General features: G+C 41.7%; 2 protein-coding genes across 2 annotated transcripts; both read right to left on the reverse strand.

Moving 5' to 3' along the window:
- Positions 1 to 1,259: 1,259 nt before the first annotated feature.
- sqlea (squalene epoxidase a) lies at positions 1,260 to 8,793 on the reverse strand. The gene is made up of 11 exons (XM_071902467.2): positions 8,355 to 8,793; positions 7,625 to 7,877; positions 6,794 to 6,971; positions 5,885 to 5,981; positions 5,545 to 5,658; positions 4,812 to 4,983; positions 4,149 to 4,244; positions 2,992 to 3,134; positions 2,084 to 2,180; positions 1,715 to 1,802; positions 1,260 to 1,507 (listed from the first exon to the last, which is right to left on the reverse strand). The coding sequence occupies exons 1-11, from the start codon at positions 8,634 to 8,636 to the stop codon at positions 1,315 to 1,317; spliced, it is 1,713 nt and encodes a 570-aa protein (XP_071758568.1). The 5' UTR covers positions 8,637 to 8,793; the 3' UTR covers positions 1,260 to 1,314.
- A 1,222-nt stretch (positions 8,794 to 10,015) lies between these two features.
- LOC139914208 (uncharacterized) lies at positions 10,016 to 15,366 on the reverse strand. Its single transcript, XM_071902469.2, has 14 exons — positions 15,272 to 15,366; positions 14,767 to 14,843; positions 14,556 to 14,628; positions 14,052 to 14,164; positions 13,914 to 13,939; positions 13,282 to 13,419; positions 12,563 to 12,672; positions 12,384 to 12,479; positions 12,177 to 12,260; positions 11,953 to 12,079; positions 11,675 to 11,780; positions 11,076 to 11,258; positions 10,891 to 10,965; positions 10,016 to 10,200 (listed from the first exon to the last, which is right to left on the reverse strand). The coding sequence occupies exons 1-14, from the start codon at positions 15,297 to 15,299 to the stop codon at positions 10,117 to 10,119; spliced, it is 1,320 nt and encodes a 439-aa protein (XP_071758570.2). The 5' UTR covers positions 15,300 to 15,366; the 3' UTR covers positions 10,016 to 10,116.
- Between the last annotated feature and the right edge of the window lie 585 nt (positions 15,367 to 15,951).

A 15,951-nucleotide genomic window follows, 5' to 3' on the forward strand; every position in this document is an offset into this window, starting at 1 on the left:
ATCTGATAATAGACTTTTGTCAATTACATACACAACTGTTTAATTCGACTATTTCCCCAATGGAGTCTGCAGTAAATATCAAGGAAAGACATATTTGTTCTGTCATTTGTCGTTTATTAAACAGCCCATCAATCACAACACAGGTACAGGTAAAAAGAAGAGAACCAGTGCAGGAAGCGGTGATGAGTTGCAGTTTAGGAGTTCATTGTCTGTGTCAGCTCAGGAGAAACAACTCCTGAGCATCATCCATTGACTCTTGCTCCTCTCTCTTGAACTCAAACCCAGGTTTCCCCCAGGTACATCAAGGTGTCAGTTTTTTTTACTGATGCCTAAAAAAACACAGACTAAAATGGACTAGGGGCCATTGTGTCTGTGATTACAGTCTTGCGACATTAAGCTGCATGCCCAGCAGGTTTCACAGGTTAGATAAGGCTCTGCAGGAGGAAAACATCACAAAAAGTCCCTTATCGCATTACATAAAGAACAACAACATTCTTTGAAAGGCAGGAATTGCGCATCATGGCAAAAGAAGAACATCAACAATTAAAATACTGTACAAGGTTTGGAAAAGAAAATTGGCTTGAAAATGCATGGGAACGGTATGATTTTGCTCAAGATACAATGCAAGAATATTTGATTTTAGACCACCAACTGTCTTTTGACATTCCTACCATCAGTGCTTCAGCTTCACCATAAGGTATTGGTATTAATATAATATCATTACAGACGGATCCTCATATTCGATACAGCTCAAAATCAGCAAAACAAGAAAACACACAGCAGAAAAGTGGCTTTATGTCAAAATCTACATTTTGATGAGGGTCAAATGTGAATACAACCAAGTCTCACATGTGCTGCAATTCTGCAGCATACAGCAGAGACCCTGGACAGGCACCAATAGGGCCAGGCCCAGGCACTGTTGCACATAATATGGTCAGTATTACGACCATGTGTTTATGCCATCATACTTTACAGGTTTACAGTTTTTAAGTCCAAATGGAAATAAGGCATTTAGAAGGACATAAAGACAGTTACCACATATTCAGCTGTAACTAACCTTAAACAGGCAGCGAAGGCAGGAGCATATTGTAGAAAATACACTGTATTAACGTCATGGTTAAAGACGGCGACAGTGCCTTTTCAATGGGTGGGAATAACATAGAAACCCGTGACAAATACCAACTTTTTACAGGTTTTGCTTTGCTTCCAGCTGAGCCGTCGGTGTGTTGAGGCCTGACACCGAGGCTGGTGTCTCTCAGTCCAGATGTAGTGCAGCAGGTTGGTTTCGGTGGCGGCCTCTCTGGGGGAAACGGCTCAGTACGCCAGGTACTTGAGTTCAGAGTAGACGAGGGGAAACATGACTGTGCAGGCTCGGTACAGGATGGCTCCGCTCTTGAACAAAGCCCGGGGTTTGGTGCTCCAGGACTCGGCCTTGAAGGTGAAGTAGATGGCATACAGCGCCACGGCGAAGAAGTGTCTGATGAGGGTCATGGGCTTGGGCGACAACCTGGTAATAAATCACGAAGCCGTTCATTCGTTTATCAATTACGGCTGATGTTTTGATCTAATCTTGTATTTAATGCAAGACCATGCTTTCGAACCACATGCGTTACATTATCCCGAGGTATTATAAAGCCTCCAGTGGGAATAAAGGGGAGAGAAGTGACCTTTTTACTATGCATCATTATCAAGGACATTGTTTGGTCATGCTTACACCGAGAGAAGTCCAATAGGCCCGGCAATGCACTGTCCCCCGAGCTTGAAGTACTGGAAACAGGCTTTTCTGAGCTCATGAAGAGAGTCTGGTTGACACAAAACAGACACATGGACATTATAAGACTCAAAATGAGCAAAATGCATCGTTTGACATGATTTACCAAATTATCTGCTTGTCAGATTTCTTTGAAAACTGCTGAAAATATCCTCTACTGTCCATTTATTACAAACACATCCTGGGTCAATTAGATAGAAGATAGAATAGAAGTTGCTTTTATAAAAGTAGCAACATGCCAGCAAACAAGTTAAGACCCGCTGTCATTGTACTGCATGTGTTATTCGACTGCAACAACAGGACGAGACTCACTGTCGGTGGCGGCGAACAGCTCATACAGGGCCTGGGCCAACACATTCACCACGAAAGAATGTGATGACTTGCGTTCCCAGTGGAATTTTTTCTTTGCCTATTGAGAAAGAAGAAAAAAAAGCTCAGTGTAATATCACACACTGGTCCGCAGTCTGTCACCTAGAGCACAGGGGATAACGGGACAAGGCAAATGCGATGCAGCGGAGGCCCCAAATATATCTTCCACTTGCTGCCGTGCACAAGCCGCTGCCACATTCCAGCTGAATCAGTGGACCTTCCTGCAGGCGCTGTTCACTACGAAGCAGCACTCTCTGATGCTATTTCTTTCATATTTTATTTTATAGACTAGACGGAGGTAAAAAAGGGATGTAAAACAAGCCCCATTTAATGCTAATTACCTCCAGCTCTTACATGCTGTATGAAAAAACCAAGTTCAAAGTGATGTCAACGCAAAATATCCAGGTCAGCTTGACTGATTCTGCATGAGGTCGACTGATATATCAGTTTGCCAATATATCGAGCTGATATTGGCCTTTTATTAAAAATCAGATATCAGCCAGTCAGTGTCGTCCACCTTTGATATGATGGATATGATGCAGTTTGTTTGATTACATATTTATTGTAGAATTAAACAATATTACATAGGTTGTCTATGGGAAGCCCTTAACCTGAATTCATTTTAATTCAACATTTTGACTGGATTGCACACAAGTATGCATGAATATGTTACTGTGGTTGTTGTTGTTTTTATCATCATCCTGTGTTCCAGTGGAGAGTTTTAGTGTCCCATGGTCTAAATGCTGTTTCAGAGGCTTTTCCACCATGCCAGGAATACTGAATACTTGCATGTAAATGTCCGTACTGAATATCAACACAGAACATCAGTCCAAAACATTAGCTGTGTGTACCTGCAGCATGGCTGAGTCGTCACACAGGTCTGGGATGTTCTTCAGCAGACTCCTCCAGATGCGAACGTCGTTGAGAGCCACACTCATCCCTCCTCCTGTCAGAGGGTGCCTCATGTTGTAGGCGTCGCCCAGGAGAAGCACTCCTGCAAATGACAAAATACATCACAGGTATGAATGATAGAATGGCTTTTTTTCCTCTCAGCACTCTGTGAGTCACCAATTCGTGTTAATCACAGTCATTATATGTGGGGGATGAATTTGGGTGCTTTTTTGTTATATTTTGGGGGGTTTTGCCCCTTTATGACAGTCAAGACTATTAATATCTGTGGGATTGTGGACAGTTTAGGTATATCATCGCTCATCTCATCAACACTTCTCACTAGTGTCACAACTCCACTCTGACACTCTGCCCCCACACAAAGTAGGTGTTTTAAGTGGTGAAAACCTTCTATCTGCAAAATGTCAACTTTTCAAGAACCAAGAAAAACAGCCTTGTGTTTAGTTTATCTAATGGGGTTTTGAATGGGTTTCATAAGATTTATGAGGCTGAGACTTTCACAGGACAACAGCAATATGTATGTTCAGCTTATTTTACCATTTAAAAATGCAGTTTCAGATGAGAACAGCATAGGCTATATCGCTACAAACATTCATGAGAACAGTCTTTTTAAAGTAGTATTCCTTGAGATCCTGTTTTGTTTTGGGTTTTTTTTTTGTCTCCATCTTTGGTGCTAAGCGCTCATTGCTGTGGTGTTTCTGCACTGCACTTCCCAGAGATCACCTGTCAATCGACTACCCAGTTCTTCTTCTATTTATTCCAAACAAACCGGAAACATAAAACGCATTATTTTCTGTGCGCCAGAGAATTTTTCCCAGGAAAGACTTCACAGACGCCGAGTGTTAAGAACAGCAAATGTAACAAGCTTTCATGAACTGGCTATAGGTTGAATCACTATTGTGTTGCATGAATCAGTGATAGATGGCAGCAAAACAGATATTTATGTATATGAAAATATCGCAGACTATTACTTTAAGGGCAAGGATCAACGTCCTAACTGCATCTTATGCTGTACACACACACTGAGATCAGTTCGATAGATTCCCTTTGGCCATCTATTGACTCTCCAACAACACAGCGGTCAATAACGCTTCAGTACCTGGCTTGTTGACCGGAGAGGGAGGGAGGAAGCTGGCAGGCATGGACCTGAGTCGATCGTTCTGCAGCGCCACCATGAAAGGCTCCTTTAAATGTTCTGAGAGAGAGAGAGAGAGAGAGAGAGAGAGGGAAACCATAGGCAGTCAGTCATTCAGCCGGCTGTATGGATAAATATCCAAAGGTGCATGCTGGGCACACGCACAAGAAAAAGGCCTTTTCTTTGGTCTCTGAATGTACATTTACTGATGTATCAATGTGACGGACTCCGGCATTTCAGCAGGACCTCTGTCAAGGTTACGGGAGCCGGTGCTTTGATACCGTGGCTTTGATATTTTAGATGAATAGCTGAGCGCACCATGAATGTCAAATCCTTCAACTGGCAACCTCCTGGCCCACACACACACAATGGCACAGCGGCAATCTGCAAATCTTCCTCCCACTCCGCTGCCATTGTCGCCTCCGTGAAATAGTCGTAAAAGGCAAAACCGTTTCAAAGAGATGATTTTTTCAAATAACCCTTTTACCAACGGTGATCATTTCTCACTCTTCAGGTCAAAGGTTATCTTTCCTTACAGATGAGCATAAGAATAAAAGCAACCAGAGTTTTTCTATTTTTTTCTCTTGGATTTTCAAGATAAAGTGAGATCTGTATCTTTTCTTTTACCTGGCAGCTGCGGGTGTATTTTCTCAGCCATGTACTCAGTGAGGTTGCGCGGCATCTCGCCCCGGATGTCCACCAGCACTCTGGTGTGTGTGGAGGAGATCTGGTAGATGAGCACTGGGCTGGGAGCGGCCAGCACCAGCTCCGCATGGTGCGCTTTGAACTGGGGACAGTCCTGGGAGAAGATAGGGTTAGAGGAGAGGTAGGTATTTAGGTATAGTATTTAAATGTTGAAGCACCGTCACCCTACTTCTAGCTTTGTCTACATTGTGATTTATTGGATTGAAGACATTTTATTGCAGTCTGAAATTTAACATCTGAACTTATGGGTTCAAGGTCTGACAGCGTGTGAGACCGAAAAATTAGTTTTAGATGGATAAGGCTGCAAAATGTGTTTGCTTTTGTACAGTTTGCACTATAGTAAAGCAGGCTTGTATTTTAAATTATAAGAAAGTTCCAAAATGTTTATTTTCCGTCAAAAGTGAGTCATCAAGAACATATTTGATTTGCCAAATCAAGTACACATTGTATCTTTAAATGAAACTAATAGGGAATATTTTGAAAATGCAGTGCTAGACTACTGAGGTTTTTATAGTCATCGTCTGCATTTGTTTTAACAATTTTCAGTTATTTCAGTGTGGTGAATGCAGTCTGATATCATCTGGCAGCGGTGATGTGAACTGCGCAGTGTTGATCTGTGTGTGAAGCAATTTGATAGAGCAAAACACAGCTGTACCTTCATCAGGCATCCAACAAAGTGAGAGGAGGTGTGAGCCTTCCCAGAACCAAGACTTTTTCTGAATTTGGAGAAACAGCCATCAGCCACCACAGTCAGCCCTGCATGGATTTCCTACAGGACACACGTTCAGACAGTCAGCAACTCTATAGCAGCTATTTGGTTCACCAACCACATGATGTTCTTTCTGTGGTGTAGTTCAGCTGCTACAATCAAGTATTTCTTTCCACAAGGTGGGGGAAAGAAAATTGGAAAATTACTCGGTTCCATTATTCTAAGATTTTTGTTTTAGTGTTTGTACATGTTATTGAACTTGTACCAAAGAGTTCCCTCTGCTCACCTTGATGTCTCCAGTTTCCTTATCCTTGTACTGGACTCCAGTCACACAGCCGTCCTCCTCCTGCAAACTGGTCACGGTGCCTTCTACGAATGTGACACTGGGGGGCGCAATGCACCAGTTAGAAACATCAAATGCCAGTACAGACAGGGAGAAATAAAAAGGAAAAGAATACTAAAAAGAAAACAAATAAATGTCCATTTGATGTCCACATAGTCACTTTTAGATGCAGGCCTTTACAAACCATTAAATACATATCTTAAAATGTGGTATGACCCTTAGTCTATCACTGATCGCTGTATTCATTGATCAGTTTATTCACTGATCAATGCATTCATCATTGAGTTGCTCCCCTCTAAATGAACATACATTCTAATAGACTGCCTGAAAGCTGAAATCTGTTAAACAGTGTGTGATAACAGCTTTTGCATCTCATTATGACTTATGGTGACATGAAGGTCAGCTTCATCAGGTTACCTAGGTTATATATGAGTAAGGAAATATGCCTTCCATCTGGATTAGTTCATAGCAGAGGGCCTTATCAAATGTCTGTAGCTTGACAAGAGGACACATTCAGATCAAACTCTGAACAAAACTCTCTTTAGTATGTCCAGCATGCCATAATACTGGTTAATGTGTGTTTTCAAGATCAAAGGTAATGAGTAGGGTTTAGATTTCATTTGAGCAAAAATGATACCCATGAGTGCTTCTAAACAATATACACTTCTGTTTCACTTCTGTACCAACAATATTTTAGTTGGGACGGGAGATAAATGATGAAGTAATGTCTAAGTTTCACTACTCATGCAGCTACTGTTATTTTTCGATTTTGATTTCATCCCATTAGCCAATCACCATGTTCCCCGTTCCCCTTCCCTCAGACACCTGACCGCGCGTCACGGCCTGACTCACTTGGGCTCAGCGAGCGCGGCTCTCCTCAGGCCCATGATGAATCGCCCGTGATGGAAAGCCCGTCCACACTGGATGCTCCGGTCCTCCTGGGGGTAGGGGATCTCCACCTCTGTGCTGCTCTCCATGTCGTGGATCACGTAGCCGTTCACCACATGGGCGTCCAGACCCTCCACTGAACCTGAGGGCGAGCACAGGCAGCGGCATACAGTTTCACAGCACGCATGCATTATTCATTCAGTCTGGTCCTGTTTACAAGTGCATATTCCTTTAGGGTCTGGGTGACCTTTCTGACTGTGTGGCCCTTACAACCCATTCAGCACTAGAGAGACCAAAGGATTTGGGTTGAGAAGGCCCAATAGCCATCACTTGGAAGGGTTAAATAGAATTATAACCCCTGTTTCCAGGCAGGATTCAGAAAGTCTTTACAACACTGGCTTGTACAGAAGGTGGAGTTAGGAAAAGTCATTTTAAAAGCTGAGATATTTCAGTGCTGAAATTCAAAACAGCCATCAGCTGACTGCAGCTTGGCCTTTTTAGTGTTAAAACTCATGATATCCCTGATTAAAGAACTATAGTAATCCTATGACAAATTTGGGGATACTGTACAAACACCACAGCAAAATAATAAATGCCTATAGGAATATTATAGTGATATAAAAGGATTTAAAAAGTCTATACAGTGATCATTATGAACCACAGACACACTATAACTCCCTATAGGAATATTCTGGTGATTTTTCATGAGGAATGATTTTAAAAAGCACTGCTGAAAAGGTCAGACATGTTTTCTGAGTTCCTGAAGAGACAGTCTCCGGGGCCCCTGTCACTGACCTTGCAGCCCCAGCTCTTTGAGGGCCTTGTACCCCCCGGGCTGCAGCAGCTCCCCCACGATCCTGTCCGGCTCCCTCAGGTCCCTCTCCACCACGGTGACCCTCCTCCCGTCCCGGGCCAGGACCGCCGCCATAGCCGAGCCCAGCACCCCGGCCCCGACTATCACCACATCCGGCTCCGGGGCCACAGAGGGGCCGCAGGCTGATGCTTTCTCTGTGGACTCCACATTCACCCTCTTTCTCCTGCCACGCCTCTGGAAACGGTGACGAAATAATACAGGGGGAAGAGGTTAGGGAGCTGCTCATCCTAAACTGAGTAAAGTCCAAAGTGAACTGGACTGTAGTGAAGGTACAAATGTTATGTAAAAATGTACTTTTCTACTTCATCACTAACCAGTTCTTTCTTTCTGCTTTCTGTTTTTTGACGTATTATTCTCAGTTATAGTGTTACAGAACATATAAAATAACATTTCTAGCAGTTATGACAGTGCTGTTTATTAATAAAGAGTGGCTTATAAAAACTAAGGATAAGAAGTCATTTCATAAGTTGTTACAGAGACTATATTCACATAATTGGAACTAATAAATAATAATAAAAAATCATTACAAATAATTTCACATAAATGAAAGAATATCCATAATTTCCATCCTTTATTTGTCTGTTTGATTTATTAGTTTTGGTCTTCTTTGTTCTAATATTTGGCTGGATGAATCCATATGAAGTGTCTTACCTGTTCTGTGCTCTCTGCGTTGCGGTGGCTCAGTGTCGAGGTTTGTGGGATGAAATGGTTGATAACAGGTAAAGATGACAGAAGGCTCAGTGGTAAATTAAATACCTGAGATAGGCCTATTCTGAGCCTCTGTCCATGAAAATACCTGATATATGATAGCAGCAGCCCGACTGTAAGGAATAAGGCTGCAGCCATTACCAGCTCTTTGTGAGCATAAGTAAAGACACTGCTGGATTTTTTGTAAAGGTATGTGAAGCTTGCTATTCCCAGGAAGGTCCACATCTTTTTATCACTTAAAATCAAAAAGAAAAAGCAAAGAAAAAGTAAAATAGTAACAATTGATAATTTAACTATCTCCGAGAAAAATAAATCCAGATGCAGAAAGAAGCAGATAATAATTAACGTTTCATTTCTTTCATTTTCTTATCAGCTGCTGAAAACAAGCCAGCCGACCCAAAACAAAACTTTGCCTTTGCCAAAAGTCATGACAATTTACTAACCGGTAGACAGTTGAAGTGATGCTGCATATTTTATGCTAATGAAAAAGACGGACTACTTCGGATTTGGTGGTTTCGTGTCCCGCCTCCTCTACGGCTCAACCCCCCAATCAGGAATGACGTGACAGTGAGCAGAGCTCACGCTATTCTGCCATTGGACATCCGTGCAGGCAGGGGGCCAACCCTCGGCCGCTGATTGGACAGCTGGCTGGCAGGATGGTAGTATGATGTGATGTCACTGGAAAGGTGCGTGTTTCATTTTACAGGACATGAATGAGAGGGGAGCCTGGTGCAAAGATTGTTTATGTTGAGAAGATACATTACTCAATAGTCCGCCTTTACGTCTGCAAATATGGACGTTAACCCTCACGCATGCGCTCTCCTGCTGCATTTTTGTCTCAGGCAGACCCGGCATGAGGATAGCCGTTACCATGGCAACTGATCTGGTACAGACCGTACAGACAACGAAGTTTTCTCAACGACTCATCACAAGAATGTTCACTTTAGCTTTGGTTCTTATTTGTGCTTTCGGTGTGTGTTAATTTGGTCCAAATAAGCCTTCAGTGTTTGTAACTTGTCCAGGCCAAAACATTTATAACAACTTCGTTTCGTTTTTTTTATATATATATTTCTATATTTATAGGACTTTGTGGTACCCGGAAAAAGATGCAGAGTGACAGATCTTAGCTTCATCTTCCTCTCTCACCTTGCTCTCCTTTACCCAACACTTGTTGGGAACAATAAAGCTACAATGAAGTATTAATACCCTCTTTGTCAGATGTCCCATGGTTTTTGACTAGATTAATCTATTCAATAACTTTTCAATAAATTGAAATGTAGACATTAATGTAATGGACAATAAACATGATCATTCATCATGGACAAAATTAGTTTTATTACAAACATTTCTACAGCAAACATCATTAGTTATAAACAAATATGAACATATCTTCTCAATGTTGATCATTTCAAAAGTTAGGTGACATTCAGATAGTATAAACAATATCATTATTGCAATCAGTGTGTTATATTGTGTGCAATTAGGCTACTTTCTCTCCCCATTAACAAAGCAGCACAATGGAGGACACTAGAGTTCTCAGGTGTGAAACAACAGAACAGCCCATTGTTATTCTGATAAGTGCTCTATAAACAAAGGTTATCATTATTATTATCATTATTATTATTCCAGTCATTAGTTTCACCACCAACAGTAAACTGGACAGATTCCCAAAGGTTATCATAAGCAGCTACTGTATCAGTCTTTATTATATGTAGTGATTAAAGATGGTTTCATATTTTTCTTGCTTCCCTGAAGTGACTTTCGGTTCGCCGTTCTGCTTGACGAAGGCCTGAGAATACAAAACAACACTGTTTAATTCTTTGACCATCATCCCTCTTCGGATTCCCCCTCCTTTATTAGAATCGACATGCTGTGCTGATAACCTTTAAACCAGAGACCGCATAGGAGAAGTTGGTACTGCCAGATTACAAAGTCCTGTGACATTGTTCCTGTTGCTTTTAGGGTCCAAAGTTTACATTTCATCAGCTTTACCAATCGAAATAATGAATATAAAGAGTGTAGAAATGTATATTACACTGTCTCCCAAGCTTGGAAAGCCTTGTGCTTCCTTCTTGTGCCAAGTTTTACACTGACAGACAAAAGAAAGCAGGTGACTACATTTTAAGGCAGGCCAAAAGGGACAAAAATGCTTCTAAGGTTATCTAAGTAGTCAGATTAAATGTATATGGTAGCAACTGGAGCAGTGACAGTCCCGCCTCCCTCTTCTAGACCACATCTTGTTCCATATGGACAGCCAAAAACAGTTGTGAGTATCTCTTTTTTTTTCACTTACTTACCTTCATTATACAGACACGATCAAGGACCCATAGCATCAAAACTGACTCACTTATAGGCAGTTTAATTCAACCATTATCAAATTATGACCCAACATTAATATCCAAGGAAATCTTTGTGATCTACACTACAAGTAACTTTATGACACAGCCATACAGAACACATTGCAGACTGATGAGCTCACCTCCATCTCCTCTAAGGAGGCGCTGCCATCCTCCACTTTCTGCCCAATGCCACGGCTGAAGCTTGAGTAACGCTCCTGTTTAAATCACACAGTAATGCCGTCATCTGACAAGACTAGGATGCAGCATGTTCATAATAATGCAGTAATCGAAAATGAAGGTCTGCTTAAAGATCTACAAACAGTACCTTGACCATGCTGGTGACGAGCCCGTCCTCGATGATGCGAGCAGCATTTCTGAGGCCTCTGGCGAAGGCGTCCATGGCTCCAATGTGAGCGATGAACAGGTCCTCCAGGTCTGTGGACTCTCTGCGAACCTTGGCATCGAAGTTCAGACCTCCTGGCTGCAAGCCGCCTTGTTCAATGACCGTCTGGAGGAGATCAGACACCGCATGATAACTAGGATCCTTTACCCCTGTTCTCATCTAAACAACTCCTGCACATTTGATGCAGTACTAAATTCAATTATGCAATGACTTTATACAAAAATGAATAAATCAGGTTTTACATATTTAAGTTTTTTTTTTATTATTATTTTGTCTCCATCTTTAGTGCTCAGCGCTCATTGCTGTGGTGTTTCTGCACTGCTCTTCCCACAGATCACCTGTCAATCAAACAGTGTGTCCAGTACTGTGACGTCTTGTTCCTTGGATTTTCTGTTGATGCAGTCTGAGTTTCTGTAGGTGGCGCTCTTTTCTTTGTCTGTTCAGCCATGGTGGCTATCACTGCTCACGCTAACTACCCAGTTCTTCTTCTATTTAATCCAAACAAACCAGAAACAGCTCACCTTCATGACCAGGGTGGTGTTTCTGATGTCCATGGGGAACTGATCTGTGTCCCACCCCAGGTCAGGAGAGCCAGTGTTAGAGTCAACTGAGCCCAGCATGCCCAGCCTGCCCACCAGAGAACAGGGGAAATGGAAAATAGGAAGAACATTTAAGCTGCAGTTGAGCAAGGTAAAACTTTGGTAGCGTTAAAGGTGCTGTGGTCTGCTGTCACTAAAATATAAAGTAAATGTTTTGTATTAAACAGGCATAATTTCTGGTAAATGTCAAGGTGTCTCACGCTGAAGCCATGACAATATCATGTTCGTAGGAGTGTCCTGCCAAGGTGGTGTGGTTGGGCTCGATGTTCAACTTAAAGTGGCCGTCCAGACCGTAATGCTTTAGGAATCCTATAACACTCATGGCATCTACAGTAGAAAACAGTGACCGATATAAAATGCGTGATAAATGACTGTGTGGTTAAAAACATGCATGGATTTTTGCTTTAAACATGGGAAACCTCACCGTAATCATACTGGTGTTTGCACGGCTCCTTAGGCTTCGGTTCAATAAGGAACTGGCACTTCAACCCGATCTTCTCCTTATACTCTGGTTATAAAAAAACACACATGAAACTCCATTACAAATGTGACACATCCTGATTTATTTTAATGAACCAAAACATGTCCCATTCAGAGTAGAAATCTATCACCCATCACTCTCTATACTTACTGACAGCCATTTTGAAGAAGTTGGCCATGTGTTTCAGCTCAGCAGCCACATCGGTGTTGTGTATGGAAAGGAAGCCCTCCCTGCCCCCCCAGAACACTGAGGACACAGACATATATTGATCATATTAGGAGAATAACACGTTTAAATGGAGCAGGTTGATATTTTCAACTCTCTCATACCAAAGTTTTCTGCACCCAGCTTCTTGGCGACATCCAGGCCCTTCTTCACCTGAGCCGCAGCGTAGGCCAGGACATGGCAGTCTGGGTTGGTGGCGGCACCGTTCATGTACCTGTCAGATGAAGTTTAAATATGAAATGCAAATATGATACTGCTTCTAAAATTTCAGACCATGTAAACCATAAACCCTATGACCCTATGACCTTTCACTCTTTCCACCATCTGCCATTGCCAGAAACTCTGAAAGCTTTAGCTGTTTGCACTGACAGAACAGCGCCCTCTTCCTGTTTTGTGTTGTAAAGCAACCCGTCACATGTCTGACCATATCTGACCTGGTGGCACACAACGTGAGATGCAATGTAGAGGCTGGTAGAGGCCAATCTTCTCAGCAATGGTTTATGTTAATTATACTAACGTCTTTAAGATACAAAATGTGGTGATACTTGTGATTCTCAACTTCCACATTGTCTACTTCTGAGGCTGTGCATGTGTCTGGCCAGTTCATTAAACAAAACAAAATTACTGAAAATATTTTACTGAAAAAATGACTGAATTCTGACATTGGATTATGCTTTATACCAGAGGTTTCTAAACGTTTAGCCTAAATGAGAAATAATCTCTTGCCCAACTGGAACCCAGGCTTAGGGAAAAACTACTGTATGGCTTCAACTGTCACATCAGCATCCACCAGTTTTTCTAAAGATCCGGACTTAACACTGACCTTGGGTGGGCAAACAGGTTGCAGGTGACCCACAGCACCTTGACTCCAGTCTGGTTCTGCAGCTGCAGAGCCAGGTCCGTCATGTGATCCAGGTTCCTGTTGGACTCGTCCAGGGTGGAGCCTTCAGGAGCCATGTCCCTGTCAGGAGGACAGAGGAGAAACTGTCTGAAGAAGAGTGTTCCTGCTGAAACATTAAAATGCCTCAAAATGGTACCAAAATACCTCTCTTCATTAGATTTTGTTGCTATCAAATCATGTCAAGCATGCCTTAAAGCCTTTATTAAATTGGTTCCAGTGGCAAAATGCACAGGAGAAGTGGACAAATAGGGGAGACGTACATCACATATAAATCGAGTTCAGGTTTTAGGACCTGAGGAAGATTTTATTCCAGCACAAACACCACTGAGCTGCCCTGCTGGCACAGGAGAGGTAATCTAATACTCTAGTCAAACCATTATTCAAACCATTCCTCCAACCTGTACCCATACTGTGCACGCCCAGATAATTAATATTTACTCTATTCCTCCAGAACATTCTCTGGTAAGGGTGAAAGCAGGGTAACACAGTCGGCCCATAGGAATAAACAAACCTGTCATTAGTGGCAACCTTTCAAAAAACAGAGAGTCAATTACCTGTCATGAAATGTGTAATACTTCACCTGTAAAAACAAGCAAAGGTCACTTAAGGACAAAGGAAATGAATAACTCAAGTTCATTCTGAGCAGCTATGTATCAGTGTGAGATGTATTGAGTTTTGGTGAATTCACTCACACCAAGTTTGGTGAAAAACTCAAAAGCAGCACAGAGTCTCTTCTCAGCTGATTCCATAGGAGTTCCTTCATTCCAGGGCCGGTAGAGGGTCGGGAACCCAAAAGGGTCGGCACCTGATAAATAGGAAAATGGATAAATGACAAAAAATAATAATGTCAGTTGACCTCAGAGAAAATCAACTTTGATTTTACTTTATTCAGTTGAGATTATAAATGGCCTGAAGGGCAGGCCTTGACTCAATTATCAGCTTAGATGGTAGTAGTGCTGAATGCTTCCCTGATGCAATTTATACAGTTTCCAAATACATTTCTGGCAATTTTTGCTTGTTCTTTTCTCTCAATTATAATGATAAAAGAAAGAAAGATCAACTTTGGACTCACTTAGGCTAAGGTATAGCCTATATGTAAGTGCCACCCAGTTGACACTGCATGTGTATACTGTCGGTGTGTGTATGGGTGTGTATGGGTGCATGTCAAGTGTGTTTGGGGGTGCTTGTTATATTACCAGTTCCACAGAAGGAGTGCCAGTAGCAGACGGAGAACCTCAGCCAGTCCTCCATCTTCTGGCCCATCAGCACCTGCACACAGCAACAACATATTCTGTATGGAACCATGACATTTCTTTACACATTTTATATTTTTCAGTGCAAGCAATCTCTGTGTGTGTGTGTGTGTGTGTGTGTGTGTGTGTGTGTGTGTGTGTGTGTCACTCCTACCTCCTCTGCATTGTAGTGTTTGAAGCACATGACACCCCCTGCTCCAGCATTGGGTACATAGGGGATCTTGGGAATACCTGTGCACCACAAATATTATGCAGACAATAATTAATGAATCAAAGCACACTTTAACAGATTCAGCTCCTTTAAGCCAAATGGCTGAAGCATAGAGAATAGGTTTATAAAAAATCAGGTGATTTCATTATGTAACACAAAGATCACGAGGACAGAAAATCCCATACTGCAAAAAGTCCAGTTCACATACAGCAGGATATGTTTAGAGAAAAGTTTCAAACTGTACAAATATTGGCCAAATATGTATTTGCACATGTAGATGTTATTGTGGAATGTGTTTCTGCAGCATTAAAATGGAGTTTGAAAACGGCCTTGTTATGAATGGTTCATGGCTCGGTGCAACACACCGAACGCTTCATGTCTACAACACACAGCACAGCAGATAGTTTATGCACAGCACTTTCGTCATCATTAAAATAGCCGATTTTACCCGCAAAGAATTCCTTCTCCGCTGCCATTTCTGTGACTCACAACTTGTTGCGGTTCAAGTAGACTGCAAGTTTGGCCACGTCCTTCTTCACGACGACAAGAAAAAGTGCAGTTCCCTCTTCAGACACATGGGGTCGCTGAACTCCTTTAAATGCTGATTCTGCCCATGACTCCTCACGCTCTCATTCGGGGATATAATAGTTTTGCATTCGTTTTTATTTTGATTTTATTGTCAAATTGGAATTGGAGTTTTAGTTTAGTTTCAGTTAATTCACCTGTAACAAGAAGCACATTTTTAGTTTCTATTTTTAAGAAAAGTTTAGTTGTAGTATTTTGAATGAATGAATGAGGGAAATGTGTCCTGAGTTGGTATGTACTGTATGTGTCCTGTGTTAAAAAGGGAAGAAATTAGTACTAATAGTAGTACTAATATAGTTGGAGAATTAGGAGTTTCAGAATATGTAAATCAATCAAATGTCAATATAATATTTGTTAACTTCTCTTCTTTAAGCCACTCTTAGTTTAGCTTTGGCCCAGAGACTTTAAAGTGAAAGTAATACTCAAATATGTTTTATTTCAGTTTAGTTTTAGAGTCGATTGAAGTTAGAGTTTTGTTTCAGTTTTCATCACTGCTGCTGTCAAAATAGTTTAGCAACAATACAGCCATCCACATGCTTCAAT

Source organism: Centroberyx gerrardi, chromosome 12 (assembly GCF_048128805.1).
Source record: "Centroberyx gerrardi isolate f3 chromosome 12, fCenGer3.hap1.cur.20231027, whole genome shotgun sequence".
Taxonomy (NCBI): domain Eukaryota; kingdom Metazoa; phylum Chordata; class Actinopteri; order Beryciformes; family Berycidae; genus Centroberyx; species Centroberyx gerrardi.

Excerpts from the sequence above, each read along its gene's own strand:
- sqlea (XM_071902467.2), bottom strand. The coding sequence starts at position 8,636 with ATGTGGACCTTCCTGGGAATAGCAAGCTTCACATACCTTTACAAAAAA. Across the intron at positions 2,181-2,991 it reads ACGACTCAGCCATGCTGCAG|GCAAAGAAAAAATTCCACTG; the intron begins GTACACACAGCT and ends CTTTCTCAATAG. Across the intron at positions 1,508-1,714 it reads CCTATTGGACTTCTCTCGGT|GTTGTCGCCCAAGCCCATGA; the intron begins GTAAGCATGACC and ends ATTTATTACCAG.
- LOC139914208 (XM_071902469.2), bottom strand. The coding sequence starts at position 15,299 with ATGGCAGCGGAGAAGGAATTCTTTGCGG. Across the intron at positions 12,673-13,281 it reads AACCTGTTTGCCCACCCAAG|GTACATGAACGGTGCCGCCA; the intron begins GTCAGTGTTAAG and ends TTCATCTGACAG. Across the intron at positions 10,201-10,890 it reads CCTCCTTAGAGGAGATGGAG|GCCTTCGTCAAGCAGAACGG; the intron begins GTGAGCTCATCA and ends TTGTATTCTCAG.